The sequence below is a fragment of the Rhopilema esculentum genome, chromosome 21 (genome assembly GCF_057945365.1).
Source record: "Rhopilema esculentum isolate cy_ngs chromosome 21, ASM5794536v1, whole genome shotgun sequence".
In the NCBI taxonomy this organism is placed as follows: Eukaryota; Metazoa; Cnidaria; class Scyphozoa; order Rhizostomeae; family Rhizostomatidae; genus Rhopilema; species Rhopilema esculentum.
Genome location: NC_142835.1, coordinates 6,571,758 through 6,587,482, shown reverse-complemented (window position 1 = coordinate 6,587,482; position 15,725 = coordinate 6,571,758). Strand labels below are relative to the sequence as shown.

The 15,725-nt window shown below is 37.1% G+C and overlaps 2 protein-coding genes and 1 long non-coding RNA gene across 3 annotated transcripts; 2 read left to right on the top strand and 1 right to left on the bottom strand.

Annotated features, from left to right (window-relative positions):
- Positions 1–1,049: 1,049 nt before the first annotated feature.
- On the top strand, positions 1,050–8,628 carry LOC148957643 (uncharacterized). The gene is made up of 5 exons (XM_089114802.1): positions 1,050–1,105; positions 1,247–1,308; positions 1,566–1,961; positions 6,850–7,170; positions 7,943–8,628. Exons 2-5 carry the CDS (start codon positions 1,266–1,268, stop codon positions 8,098–8,100), a joined length of 918 nt encoding a protein of 305 aa, XP_088970928.1. The 5' UTR covers positions 1,050–1,105; positions 1,247–1,265; the 3' UTR covers positions 8,101–8,628.
- Positions 8,629–9,766: 1,138 nt separating this feature from the next.
- Positions 9,767–11,304, bottom strand: LOC148957642 (uncharacterized). Its single transcript, XR_016145160.1, has 2 exons — positions 10,993–11,304; positions 9,767–10,603 (listed from the first exon to the last, which is right to left on the bottom strand). It is a non-coding gene; the product is annotated as an uncharacterized LOC148957642 (long non-coding RNA).
- A 1,006-nt stretch (positions 11,305–12,310) lies between these two features.
- Positions 12,311–15,045, top strand: LOC135684614 (uncharacterized). Its single transcript, XM_065200248.2, has 4 exons — positions 12,311–12,384; positions 12,987–13,078; positions 13,590–13,772; positions 14,046–15,045. Exons 1-4 carry the CDS (start codon positions 12,326–12,328, stop codon positions 14,327–14,329), a joined length of 618 nt encoding a protein of 205 aa, XP_065056320.2. The 5' UTR covers positions 12,311–12,325; the 3' UTR covers positions 14,330–15,045.
- The last annotated feature ends 680 nt before the right edge of the window (positions 15,046–15,725 follow it).

Genomic DNA, 15,725 nt, shown 5'->3' with positions numbered 1-15,725 from the left:
GTTTACTAAATGTTTGCTTTTTTCAAAGCTATTTACAAGTTTTGTACCACCAAAAGATTGTTTGCATATCTAATATTTTCATCAGTAATCGGTCAATCCTAAATACAATTCCATACAATTAAGGCTGACTGTGAAGACCGTGGAAGCGGGGGGAAGGGGGCTGAGGAGACTCTAGACCCCCAAAAAAAATAAAAATATTTTTAGCCCCCCCCCCCTCACTCGAAAAGAAAATTGGACCCCTCAGTCCGTAATATGCTGCGCGGTCATTTTTGCGCATAAGAGAAGACTGAAAAATCTTTTCAAGACTGGCATTTGCCAGAGTACCTGCCTTCTTGATGTTTCTGTGGTTGTTCGCATTTCCAACTTGAATTCCACCAACTGTGTTTCCATAAATTCACTATGCATCTCTCCAAGGATGCTATTTATTTGTTCATTTAACAGAGTTTTCATCCGTGTAGGGTTATCTCAGGCTTCCCAATTCGGCATGCAAGCTCAGGACAGCGTTTCTTTCCAGAATAAAGTGGTATACATAAACATGAGTTGTACATAGCCCACTTTATGATGGTTTAGATTTTACCGGAGACGGAGATGATGCACCAAGAAATATGAATCCTATTCTGTATCTATATGTAAAGATCTATAATGTGAGGAAATAAATGCTAATTCAATTTATTCTTTTCCAAACAATCTAAATTACTATGACTGATACTTTCTTGTGTGCTCAGCAACAAGATTTTGCATTTTGATATTTTTGGGTCTTTTAGATTTTATTTGACTTTGTATAATTGCAGATTGTATATAAAAAAATCAAGTGACCCCTCTAGGCCTTCCATTGCTTTGTTTTTCTCATTGCGGTTTTCCTACCCAAACTCTGCTTCCAAGAAAACACTTTTATTAGATGACATCATCTCATATTTATATGCTGGACCAATCAAAACCGAACACATGTCAAGAGGGGGAATTCCCAGTTCTTGGTATAAATAGTAGTTTATTCTGGATACAGTAAGAGTTGCTTGGTGGACGCTACATGTAAGTACGAGTGTAAATCATTTATCAGTGAAAGTAGAGGTATTTTAGCTCTATTCAAATTAGTTGCATATAAACAGTAAGTTCAATTGTATTGTAAGACATAAAGACCAAGTGCTTCGAGAAATCGGGCCCTGTGCAATATCACTTTCTTAACTCCTTGCATCTATTTTACATGATGTATGCTCTTTTGTCTGATATTTTCTAACTTATATTGCAGGTTGGTAAAATCGGATACGATGGACTTAATGTGGGTCCTGTTCATAGTTCTTTCACCTTTTGGTACGTTTTAATCAAATATTTTGTTTGCCTTTAGCTGAATTGGTATCAAATTTTAGTCCTTCACTCCATAAATTGTTGTTTGATGGATCTAAACATCAGTATGTAATAAACCTTGAAGCTTAGAAGTTCTCCTTCAAAAAATCTTGATGGTTCTTAAATGTTATATTGTGAAAACCCAGCTTAAAATATCGGATCTTGATCTTCTATAACCTAGAAGGCAAACGCAAAGTTTATTGAGTTTTCAACTGTTTCTATAGGTGTCAATTTAGCATGTTGTGGGTCGGTGGAGGTGAAGTTGCAGCCACATTCGGTACGAGAAGGATCTAATATTACAATAACGGTGGTCAAATTTTCGCCAGACAGCAACAGTTCAGCCTTCGATCGCTTGGACTGTGGCTACAAAGAAAATGGTTCTGATTGGATGACGATCTTGGCGCAGTATGATAAACACACGAATACATTCCGAAAACCATCAGCTGGATTTTCACCAGACTTTGACAAGCGAATACACTACACAAGAAATGTTTCATTTGTTATAAAAGATGTCAAGGTACCAGATGAAAATTTGGGGTTTTTGTGCAAAGTCGACTACGAATATCAAGGCCGAACACATCACATTGAAAGCTCAAAACATTGGATAAGAACTGTTTACAGTGAGTTTTAACTCTTATGTTGTACCGTATTTCCTCTAATGAACATCCCTCTCTGATAAACGCCGCTCTCCTTTAAACGCCGCGCTCTCAGCCAACCATTCGTAACAAACGCCGCCCTTTTATTATTATTATTATTATTATTATTATTATTATTATAATTATAATTATAATTATTATATTATTATTATATTATTTCAGGGACCTTAGAGCATACTGCCATGATGGCTCAGGTCATAAACAAAGCTCGTATCAAGCAACGTTCACTAGTTGTCACTCTTCTCGATCTTAAAAATGCATTTGGAGAAGTACATCATAATTTGATACCCACTGTACTATCTTACCATCATATTCCTGACAACATACAACTTCTTATCTCTAGCCTTTACACCGATTTTAAAACCTCTATCATCACAAGCCACTATAATACTCCTGCTATTCCAGTCCGTCGCGGTGTTCTTCAAGGCGACTGCCTCAGTCCTCTACTATTTAATCTATGCTTCAACACATTCATACAGTACATAAAAGCTGAAAAATACAAACAGTTAGGTTTCTCCCCACATGATCAGAACGACCGTATGTTTCAACCAGTCCATTGGTTTCAATTCGCAGACGATGCTGCCGTTATCACCAGCAATGAGAAAGAAAACCAACTTCTACTGAATTGTTTCACTCGCTGGTGCCAATGGGCTAACATGATCATACGTGTCGATAAATGCATCACTTTTGGAATAAAGAAATTTTCCACACGTTCTCTTCAGTATCAACCTAATCTTTTCATAAACAACGAATCTATCCCACCTGTCTCGAATGGAAATTCTTTTAAGTACCTCGGTCGTCATTTTGACTTTGAAATGACAAACCAAGAACATAAATCTGATCTTTTATCATCACTGTCCAACATGCTCAAACAAATTGATTCCCAGCCTTTACATGCAAAAAATAAGTTGCTTCTTTATCACAACTTTGTTCTTTCTAAAATCTCTTGGAACCTTACTGTAGCAGATCTTTCAAAGACGTGGGTTGTCGAGAATCTTGACAACCTTGTATCCAAATACATCCGCCAGTGGCTCGACCTCCCAATAAGTGCTACCTTGAGTAGCATTATTCTTTCTAAAAACCAGTTTGGACTCAGCCTAACTTTACCATCCGCCAAATTCCTACAGTGTCAAACTATTTTACGCAACGCATTGAAATCTTCACCAAACGATAACATTCGCTCTTTATGGAAAAATACCAGCAGTAGCACAAATATACAATATGATATATATAGGAACACGAAAGAAGCATTAAAGGCTGTCCAGCAAGAGCATAAAGATCGTCTGCAAAACATTCTAACTTCCCAAGGATCTTTATTGTCACATCTTTTTAACCAGGATCTTCCACAAATAAACAAACTTTGGTCCAAGGTGCAAAGTAGCATGCCTCAGAATATTTTCAATTTCACCATAAGGTACCTGAACAATACCCTTGCTACACAGAAAAACTTGAAAAAGTGGAACTTGAGCCAGACTTCTGATTGTTCTTTCTGTTTTCTGCCAGAAACCCTCCTTCACGTTGTTGCTGGCTGCAAAACATACTTGGAACAAGGCCGATACACCTGGCGTCATAACTCTATCTTAAACTTTCTAGCTACGTCTCTTAAAGCTGTTAATGAATCTACCATCTACGCTGATATACCTGGCTATCTTTCACCATCAATCATAACTGGAGAAAACCTTCGCCCAGATCTTCTCTTGAAGACTAACAACAATTACCTATACATCTTAGAGCTTACTGTTGGTTTTGAATCCAATCTTGACACAAATGCAACAAGAAAACACAGCAAGTATGCTCCTCTCCTATCTGACTTACAGCGAAAGTTCAAATGTGTCTCTTTTGTGAATCTTTCTATGAGCTCTCTTGGCATCTTTGGCAATTCCTGCATCTCTTTCTTCAAAATGTGTGACTCTCTCTCCATCGATCAACAACAAAAACGGTATATCATCTCTAAACTTTCCAACATTGCCATTCGTACTACGTACTACATATTTTGTTGCAAAAATAAACCATGGACAAATCCGGAATTATATCCGTTTTAATTTTGGTTGTTTTATTTTTCTCAGTTTTTCCTTTTACCTTACGATTGTTATAGTTTTTTCTTGTAAAACCAGGCTAGCCAATTGCAAATTACCTTGTAATAGTGAGATTTGTAATTGTAGTTTAAGTTGAATTGAAAATGAAATGTTTCCATTATTATTATTATTATTATTGTGTACCTTGACCAAGGACGCTATACTTGGCGTCATAATTCTGCATTAAACTTTCTAGCCACTTCCTTCCAAGCAATAAATGGGTCTTCTCTCTACGCAGATTTACCAGGCTTTCTTTCCCCTTCTATCATAACTGGAGATCAACTATGCCCTGACTTACTTCTCAAAACTAAGGAAAACTGTCTGTACGTTTAAGAGCTAACCATAGGCTTTGAAACAAATCTCAACTGCAATGCTGTCAGAAAGTCAGGGAAATATGCCACCCTCGTATCTGACTTAAAACGTCAGTTTAAGTCAGTCTCGTTTGTCAATCTTTCCATCAGTTCACTTGGTATTTTTGGCGACTCCTGCAGCTCATTCATCGACATGTGTGACTCTTTGTCCATTGATCATCAACAGAAACGCTACCTCATCTCCAAACTTACAAGCATCTCCATTCGCACCACATACTATATATTCTGCTGTAGAAACAAAACTTGGACTAATCCAGAGCTACACCCCTTTTAACAATTCTTTTTTCTCATTACTACGATGTAATAGTTTTTATTTTGTAAACACAGGCTAGCCAGTTACAAATTACCTTGTAATAGTGAGATTTGTAATTGCAGTTTTAATAGGAATTCAAAATGAAAAGTTTCCATGACTCTCTCTCCATCGATCAGCAACAAAAACGGTATCTCATTTCTAAACTTTCCAACATTGCCATCCGTACTACGTACTACATATTTTTTTGCAAAAATAAGCCATGGACAAATCCGGAATTACATCCTTTTTAACTTAAGTTGTTTTATTTTTTTTTCTCAGTTTTTCCTTTTACCTTACGATTGTTATAGTTTTTTCTTGTAAAACCAGGCTAGCCAATTGCAAATTACCTTGTAATAGTGAGATTTGTAGTTGTAGTTTAAGTTGAATTGAAAATGAAATGTTTCCATTATTATTATTACTATTATTATTATTATTATTATTATTATTATATTATTATTTTTATTATCATTATTATTATTATTATATTATTATTATTATATTATTTACAGTAGGCGAAGCAAATTTTTTAGCTAATATAACAGCTAATGAAAGCCTACTATTTATACTAAATTTACAAATCTTAAATTAATTACAATGAATGGATAAAATAATATAGGGAATGTACAAAATTAAAAGGGAGGCCTCATTAGATAAAAATATACAATTATTCGATGACTATTTCAAGAATCCAATCTGCGCAACGTAAGGTTTGCATAGTCTGCAGTTGCATTTTGTATCTTTCCAAGTTTTAATCTTTTTCTTAAAACTCCTCTTTCAAACGCTGCATCGCCCTCTTTCAAACGCTGCATCTTGAAAAGCAGTGTTCTTTAGAAAACAGACCAAACAAGAAATAACGAATAGTTTATACGTTTACTATTCGAAAGCAATGAAAGTTTTCATGTCACAGACGAGAACTCTGACGAAGGCAGTGACTTTGGGAGCACTCAGGGGGAGGGGGAGTGGACCAAAAATCGTACGCTTGCGTACAAGGGGGAGGGATGTAATGGGTATTTAGTACGTACGCTTAAGAAATTTCTAAACGTGAAATTTGAGCCTTGCAAGCTTGCTCATTCATTGTTCATATGGCAGAGATTTTAATGGGAAGTTTGTTGCATATTTTCATCCAACCTAAAATCTGCTCTGTTTGATGAACTTCCGATAAAAACTATGTGAAAGGCTTTGCCTTTTAGAAAGCTAAATACAATAAGTTCAATGTTAAAGAATCTGCTTCGATGTGCTTCACATGGTTGCATAAATTAGACAACTGCATTAACATGTATTATAACAAGGAATGGTCAATATGGACAAATCCCTGAATTTCCCTGGAAACTCTCAATTATTTGCACTATACCTTGAAATGGGGGGGGGGGGGGGTTAAAAGATATAAGCATACGCAGTGTACGCAAAAGGGGGGGGGTACACGAAAAGCGTACATGTGCGTACAAGGGGGAGGAAGGGGTCAAAAAGTTGCTCTCAAACTGTGTACGTACTTTGTGGATGACCCCTTGGGGATCAATAATGGGCCCTTTACATGAGACCTGAGTATCCTGAGCACGAGCACATGGCATGAGTTTCATTTCGAATCTCATGTAAACGGCCTCTTATTGATTCCCAAACAGTGATGCTTGCTGATTATACAATAATCCTGTCACATGGGCCCTCTTACTGGGATAATTGTACCGCTACTTGGAAACAAATCCTAAATTTTCAATTCAGCTTAACTAAGTCTTAGGTTAGTCTCAACCTGTCCATTATTCTTAGCTATTATAAAAAAGTCACTTCGAAGTTCACATATCTTTATGGCAATCTACGAATCATACACAAGTAAAAGGTCAAAAGGGGCTTGTTAGGACTCAACGGCCCTCTTACCTATGAGGGGCAAATCCGTATAGGAAAAATGGTTTGAATTTTCCACCAAAACAAAAGGATTTCTACAGATTTTCATATAAAGCCATAGGATTTCAACTAGAGGTGTACGAGATTTACATAACATAGAGTGATTTGCCCCACGCCTACCTACTGTCCTGTTTTGCCAGTAGATTTAACAAGATTTAAAAGTAAAGTTTTAAAATCTTAAGGAACAGCTATCTATTTTTTCATATTTTACCTTATAGAACCTGTTTCGTTTGTGCCTGAATTAACGACGACAGAAACAGTTTTTCATATTAAATCTGGGGAAAGTGTCACAATTCTGTGTGCGGTCCAAAGCCGACCCGCTTCTGACGTGATATTTGACGTGAGCAGACAAGAAGTCAAATCACTCATTTCAAAGAGGAGCATAACACAAAATGTTTCATCTAAATCTGAAACAATCGTTTCAAGAACAATAATGTTGATTAATCTACAAAGAAGACAGAATCCAACGACAGTAATTTGCAGAGGAAAACCGAAACAAGGAAGAGAAGTGAAGAAAGTGTACACTGTCTATATTAGCGGTGGGTACTAATTCCTTTCTATTCTATATATGTATAAGGTAAACAATTTGATTGATTGATTGAATAACTTCAGTGCAAGATTTTGTTATTCAGCCTTTGAAACATTGTAAAAAGCCCCCATAAATATGATCTTAATTTCGAAAATGGCTTTGAAAAAAATTTACATTTTACAACATATTGGCTAAAAGCTTTTTCGCCTGACACTCCTCAGAGCATAAAACGTCAGAATAAGGGTCTGAAAGAACATGATGAAAACTATATACCCAGTTGTGGATCGAAATAGACCAATCAGAAAAACGCAAGCACAAAACCGGCATAAGTTGACCAATCAGTGCTGCGTGCCTAAAGAAGAATTAACACTGGAGTCCAAGCGAGAAAATGAACTCCTTCTGTCTACACAATGGCGGCTTTTAGATCGATTCCGAAACTGCTAGATGGAAAGACGACCCGGCTCTGCCAATTATCTGAAACATGTCGTCATTACAGAGTTTAGCAATGTGCTCTAAAGCAATCAATATTTTGTTACTGTTTCGGTGTTCTGCTGTGCGATTTGAGTTTGTAGTGCGATTTTTTTGGTCAGGTCTGTAGCATGCTGTAACTAGGCAAGCATTTTGCAAACGATTTTACCTTGCTTAGGCACTTCTCTATAAGTATACTTGAAAGGAAATCAGGGAATTTGAACATAAAGAAGAAAAAATAAGGAAAATTATCATTGGAAAGTGAAAGCATTGCATATTAATAGTGATAGTGTTTTTGCTTTCTTAATTTCTAGATCGGAAAGTTAAAGAGAATGATGTCAAGGATTGGAAGAGCATTGCGATCGGCCTTGCAGTTGGTCTCGGAATCCTCGGAGTCATAAATATTATTGTCATTGCCATAGCAGGAGTCCGCTTTGTTAGAAAAAAAAAGAAAAACGGTTGGGGTTTTTAAAATAGTAATACTAACAATAGCAATTGCAATTGTGATAGTAAAAGTTTTGTTAAGTACGGTTTTTATAAAGAGTGCTGTGTCCCTTGCTCCGACTCGAATGAAGTTTGAGTTTGCTGTTGGGTTTGCTGGTTTGACATTTTTTTAATTTCAAGAACGTCAGTATTTTGTTGATCATTATCGTAGGGTTATAATGTCACAAGTGTAATGATAATCATTAGTCACAATAGATTAAAAAACTGCATTTAATGCCTATTTTAAGCTTGCATATACCTTTGTTTAGAGCAAATCGATTATTTAATCATAGATTTTTGCTATTTCTAGGTTAAGAGGTGTTTATGTAAGTAGTAAAAGACACATTTTTACACATATAAAAACCAAACTCTTATTCATGAGAGTTCCAAAGGCACTGAGCAAGTTTTTTACTCTTGTTTCTCTTATTGTTTTATTATTATAGTATTGCAGTTAAGAATTTTTAAAACTTGTACTTATTGTAACTCATCTATCTTGATTTAGATCTATAGACTATTACCAACGTGTATTCTTTATTGAATTTCTCTGTTCAAGTTGATTTTTGTTTAAACCTGTCATGAAAATAAAAATCTTTAAAAATTTATTTCATGATAGGGAAAGACGGATATCCCTGTCCATATGGTCAGCTCTGCCCAATCAATCAATCAATCAATAATCAATCAATCAATCAATCAATCAATCAATCAACAATCAATCAATCAATCAATCAATCAATCAATCAATCAATCAATCAATCAATCAATCAATCAATCAATCAATCAAAAACTTTATTAATGTGTCAAAAAATATTTAGCTTACAAGCTGATTGGGAACACAGTCAGCGCAGTGGCAGACTGGCTTGCCGGGAACCAGGAGATTTCCCGGTGGGCCCCAATCAAAAGATGACTCTGTTGTGATCTTCTATCGAGTGGAAAAACGAGCAAACATCTACTATTTAAATTTTTATTTAAAAGCCAAGACAGAAATAATTAGCTTTGCTACAAATAAGGCTAAAGTTTTAAAATCATCATTAAAACATTGCAAAAATTTCTGAAACCCTTGGGTGAAATGTATTCAAAATTAAGGTACCCAATGGTGGTAGCAAGTAGCAGGTAGCACGAGGAATCTTTACTATAATAAAGGGTTGCCAACACAGAATTCGCCTAGTCCAACCTCGCCTGTTAGGCCCGCCCAAAATCTCTCTGAATTTTAACGAGGGGGCTGAGCCCTCCTGAGGTCCCCTCCACGGTACCACTGTGTGGTACCCAGTTGCAGGGTAAATGAAACGAGTTTCAGATTCTTACTATTATTATTATCATAATGGTCAAAGTTGCGGTCAGCATTTTATTGCTTTATTAATTATTTCAAAAAATAATCTTATCTTGTTGAAACAGCTTATGAAAGCTAAGTGGCAAGAAATCATCTAAAGTATTACCATGTGTGGACTTTTCAGATATTTTCAAAAAAATCATTCCCTTGTGGAATCGTATTCAAAAAACTCATTTATACTGACGGAACCTTAATATTATAAGGTTCTGTCCTTTCCTTTTTGAATTCTCGGCATTACCATTATGTAACATTATTCTCTAACGTAAATAGGTATTGGAAGGACGACGCAGAATGTCTGATTAATCTCAAATTTCACCACGCAACTACATTAAACATAATACATTTTCATTACTATATTTCATAACCAGATTACAGCATTAACTACAACTACAAACTCTGGAAAGAAGAGTTACTGAAGTTAGGAGAGGTAAATTCTGAAAAATAATTCACGAAACTCTCTGATAATTCGACTTTCTGCAGCTGTATTTCTTCAAATCTACGTTTCCTGGAAATCCTACACTCCTCAGATTAACTCAAATGCTTCACAGCCACAAAATAGAAGCAAGTTTTTCAATATTTCCAGTCTATGGGCGTGGTTGAATTTAACCAGGGTGAGGTCATCGTGTCCCTTTCAGCTTTTAGAGATTTTCTTATGTCGTAGCAACGAGAAACAATACCTTGCCAATAACCTTTGGAGCTGGAGCAAAGGGGATTCCAATTCGAGAAAGAATTCTGTTTTTGATCCCACATGATCTCTATTTAGATTTAGTTCATGAAAATCCTTTTGATTTCCTCCAATTCCCGCTCATGGCCGACGTTATCAATGAGGCTGACTTCCTTTGGATGGTTCAATGTTATGAACATGGCAACAGCTGAGCTGTACTGGCCAGTCCATAAACATTCCCGTATCCAAATCATCTCTTGCGAGAAATCACCTTGCCCAACCTTTCTCTTGTTGGCAAATAAATCAGGCTGTAAAAGGGGTCTGTTTTTAATGATTAGATACTTTATATAATTTTCAAGAACCTTCCAAAACCGCTCTTTCTCGCTGCTAGTCCAGAGCTGATCCCTAACGGATCTTAGACTGCTTCTTGTCTTTTTCCTTTTACAGTATTTCTCGATGTCGCTTTTATCGCTTTGACAGTCCCAACAGCAGCTCATTATTCTGGTACAGGAAGAGAAGCTTTAAGTTAGTTCACGGTAGAAGGTATCTAGTTGCATTTAGCAACTGCTGTATTTTCAAAGATTTCCTTTTCCCAACCTTCCATAGTCTAGCAGTGTTGGTATTGTCAAAAAGCAGGTAGTAAAAGGCTGTTTCAACAGAAGGATAACTGTATACAAGAATAACTTGTTTGGGGTGGTTATGAATTCTGCCGCTACCGCAACCAAGGCAGTACTTCGCGCCGTTCATTGGTTTATCTAAACAAAGAACAAAATTTCACACTGCCTTCAAGGACAATGTAATATTAACAATTAAGTAGACAATATACCAGAAAATGAGAAAAATTTAAAATGCCTAGTATTGCTCACGCTCCAACAATGTGTCTAACTTACATGCAATCCTTGCAATTTATTTTCCAGTGTTCCAAATGAATTTTGATACTTTATATAAACAGACGCTTATAAACATAGGGCCTACTAAATTATAGCTTCTTCAGTCAACGTGTCGTTTGGTAAACTGCGCGGTCACCTGCTTTTGTGTTTGTTGCTTTGTATTTTTTGTCATTGTTGTAACATCGCAAGCGAGACAAGTGACGACCACATTCTGAATATCGCCAAAAAGCGAGTGTTTATAGAATAGAAAGATTTTGTGGACAAAGCATTAAACCAGAGGCGTCTTTTAACTATCATCTTTACAAATTGTTATAATACAGTATTCTCTCCAATTAGCGGACACCGTCGAAGCCAGAGCAGGGTGTCCGCTAATTGGAAGTGTCCGCCTTTTGCAAAGTTGTGCACTATAAGTCCCAAAGTTGAAAATAGACTCTAGTTTTATATTTAAAAGGTGTAATCAGTGGTGGCGCACAGGGAGGGCTAGGGCGCTACAGCACCTCCGTCGGAAGCACCTAGCCCCCCCCCCCATCGGAGGAAATTTTAGGTTATTGTTGGAGCAAATTTGACATAATAACGTACGAAAACTGCATATTTTAGTCATTTTAGCCCCCCTGTCGGAAGCTCCAACCCCTCTGTCGGAAGATTTATGACGCCACCTCTGGGTGTAGTCTAGGTAATTAGAGGCTATCGGGTTGAACTTAGACACTTAGAAAAAGAAAGAAAAACCAAATTGAGCGTACCACAACACTTTCATGGACAAAAAAGTTAGTAAACTGGGTTGTAAAGAAGCTCGAAGCTGTAAAAAACCAACTAGATTGTCAAGTTTCAAAGTGTTTGAAATAAATATTTGTCTCATTCGTCTCATTTTTTTATTCGCTGGCTCCTAAATTTTTTGTACTGTCCACTAATTGGAAAGAGAAAAAAAGCCAAATTGACTATTTTGTGCAAAAAATATTTTCCGTTAATTAGAGTGTCCGCTCTTTTTAGAAAGTTTTTTATGAGACTTTGACCAGAAAACGATCGGGGAAAAAAATTTGTCCGCTAATCAGAGGTGTCCGTAGGATGTCTCTCTCTTTACACTGTAATATTGAGTTTAGAATCCTCATCGTATACATAATTCTGGATTGAGAGTAACTTGTTTATAATTTTACAAGCAAGTGCTGAATGCCAATAGGATGAATGCACTCTGTAATTCCGAGGCAGCCACCACCTTTTGTCATTCAGTTTGTATTGTAGTCCACTTGATATTTACTAATTGTGGGGTGGTTTTAGATAAGGAGTAGCGTGATGGGCCAGAGGAGGGCTTGCCAGGAAACTGCCATACAAATAGATCATGTTCATTCACTTTTTCAAGCACACTGCAAAAACGAAGCATTCTGCCAATCCATGTTGGTAACAAAAACATTGTTTCTTTCGTCTAATATATTATGTTGAATATTTGATTGATCATGGCTTAAATGATTATTGGAAAACATCTTCACAATTATTTATTTTTGAATAAAATTTCAATTAGTCGAATTTTTAATAAACTTTAAATCAATCAATTAAAGCTGACTTCTTCAGATGATAAACAATTTTGTCTTGCTACAACAAAGAAATTCAAAGATAATTTTGCGAACAGGAATTTAGGCCAAAATAAAATAAAATGAAATGATTTTGGCATAATTTCATTATCTTCACGAGTAATGTGCAAATTTTACTGTATTTGTGTTTACCTGAAGATTAATTATGGCAATAAACAATATCATCCTTGCACTGTGGCAGCAAAAAGGGTATGTTGTGCAATTAATGCGAAATTTTGATCATTTCCTATTCTTAATTTCATATCAGAACAAATAGAGCCAGGATAGTTAACGCCGTAAGGACTGATGAAGGCAGCTGGCCGCAGACCAGACACAGTTACACCCAAAGTAATTCAACAATAATTTTGATTTAATCTAAAACATGATTGACTTTTAATGCTATAAAAGAACACCATTCCCTCTGAGCCATAGTTGCTTGTTGGGTTGCTTTGAAGTGTCACAAGATTACATTGGAAATATGAAGACTGTCGTGGTACTCACAATCCTCATCATTGGCTGCAAAGGTTTGTGACCCTACACAAAATTTGTTCAAGGATCCAATAATTATTTCACTTAGCCTACGTTTTTAATAGAATCTTGCATGTAACGTGTAAGTATGTAAGATGGCATTATCAGTAATAGTTTATTTTTTGCATAGCATTAGAGCACAGTATGCAATTTTGGTTTCTTATAGAGGTCCTTAATCTATGCAAGGTAACAAAAACCAAATCTGATTTCGTATAATCATAGTCACTACGGCCTAGCAAGTTCTTCTATAAACGGACATAAACGAATTTGGTAAGGGTAGGTGGTTGTATTTTATAAATAGCAAATCTAGAATGTTTGTTCTCTAAACAATTTGAAAAGTGCACGTTTCTGCAGTATTAGAAGGTCCTGCATTCTATTGAATTTCTGCCTAACGCCACACTTATCAACCCCCACTCAACGGCAGTTGGTGTAGCCGGGGGGGGGGGTGTGACATTATAAAATGACACCTACAAATCCTTTCTGCAAGCAAGCTTCTTTTACTTGAAGGTCTGTCAGAGGCTTACCATTCAGAAGAAGAAGACGATGATTTAGCAAATTATCCATCAGATGCGTACCAACAAGGCAGTTCTTTCCACAAACCATCATACGGTTCACAAAGTGTCAGTGGGTCACAGGGACCACCAGGACCGCCAGGACCACCAGGACCCCCTGGAAGGCCAGGAACGGATGGTAAGTTTGTATATTCAAAGTTCAAGGCTGTTGAAAAACAAAGAAAGTAAAACGATTTCAAGGCTGTTGAAAAACAAAGAAAGTAAACAACAACGAATGCTAAACCTCTACACTTGAAATCATCCTGTTACCAAAGAATAGAAACATCATTTGGACCAAATTCATCTTAAACATTTTCTGCCCTTAAACATTTGTCTCTTGTGCCCCAGGTGTAGAATTTGTCTAGATTATTCGAAAAATCTAATTGTTTTTCGCTCCTTCTGCTCCACCCAGGAAAACCAGGACATCAAGGAAGACCGGGTAGTCCAGGAAGGCAGGGAGGCCCTGGTCGCCCAGGGAGAGATGGAAAACCGGGGCATCCAGGAAAGCAAGGAAGACCAGGTCACCCAGGCAAGCCAGGACGACCAGGTCCGGATGGTAGACCGGGTAGACCAGGAGAGCAAGGCAGACCAGGAGCACAAGGCAGACCAGGTGAACCGGGCAGACCAGGAGCCCCAGGATCTCCAGGCCAACAAGGTGGTTCAGGGCAACAAGGTTATTACAAACCAGCATACTAGTGGATGCCACTAAATGGACCAACAAACAAGCCTTTGATAGGCCTTTTGTACTTTTTAGTAGATTTATTGACAAGAATATAACAAAATAACATCTACATCAATCAACGTTTTGTTATGCTGCAAATCCTACTGACCTGACAAGGAGGGGCGGCGCTAGAAATATTTTTAGGGGGTGTCTAGTGCCAGGTTGCCGAATAGGGTTTTTCTAGTTCACATCAAATAAAAACACTCTCCGAGTTCACAACTGAAGGACCCCTCTCCTCGGTTAATTAATTTTTGAAAATCTGCCTTCGTTTCAATGAACGTCATTCAAGGTTCAATATTATTGTATTTGTGGTTCTTGGAAAAATTTGCGAATATTAGTGTGAATTACTGAAACCTCCATCCCAACTATATAATGTCGTATATTGTCTTGCGATTTTGTGGTACTAGCAGCAGTCTAAAGTGACTTCATTATAAACAAATTAGACATTAAGTTATATACTTTCGTTTGACATCATCATGAGCTCAGTAATGATAAAGTAAGGGTGTAGAGGAATGCAAGACCGTATGCAGAAAATCTCCAGAATGAAGCAATCGTCAAAATCGTCTTTAGAGGTAGGCTTTCCTTAAGATGCTGCCTCTGATAAAGCGCCCCTTAGACAAGAGCATCACAAATCTTTCCTCGTTTCATCATTAAAGAGAAAAGGTACCATATTCACTGAGATAGCATTAACCTTTGTAAAGGGCGCAGGTTTTTTCGACAGGAGCAAAAAACAAGCACACGCACACAGTATAGTTATTACCATGGTTTTAGAAGAGGGGAGCTCAGGGGGACTAGGCCCCTTTCTACTTTTCGAAGGGGGGCTGTGCCTCTCCTCTTTTTTATGGGTAATTCTAAAGTATCACGGCTAATTTCTGCCAGAATCAAATCTTTGATTGAACCGATATTAACCGATAAAACAAAGGGTCTTAATAATTTTTGGGGGAGCATGAGCTCACCCAAGTACAACAGTAACTACCGTCCTGACCAAGTTAAATCTCGTACGGACACACTGCCTCTATGGCTGAAAGACTATTAGTTCAATTAATTTGAAATTTTAGTTGAGCATCGTCAGCGGTTACACTGCAGGGAGAACAGAAAAGCTGCCTGTTCTTTTCTACCGCTGCAAATAGCAAATCCTTAAAGTAGTTGTTAAGGATCATCTGATGGATAATTTTCAAAATTTTGCTCGGGGCCCCCTAAATCCAAGATATTTCGGGGGCCCCTGGGCCCGGGCCATGGGTAATAAATGCGTAACTGATCAAACCTCTGTATTTTGGTCTCTGTTCATAACTTCATATGAACAGAGCCAAAATAGCAACGATTCGTTAACTCCAAATTTTTCATTGGCCATATCTCAATCGATTTTAGCAT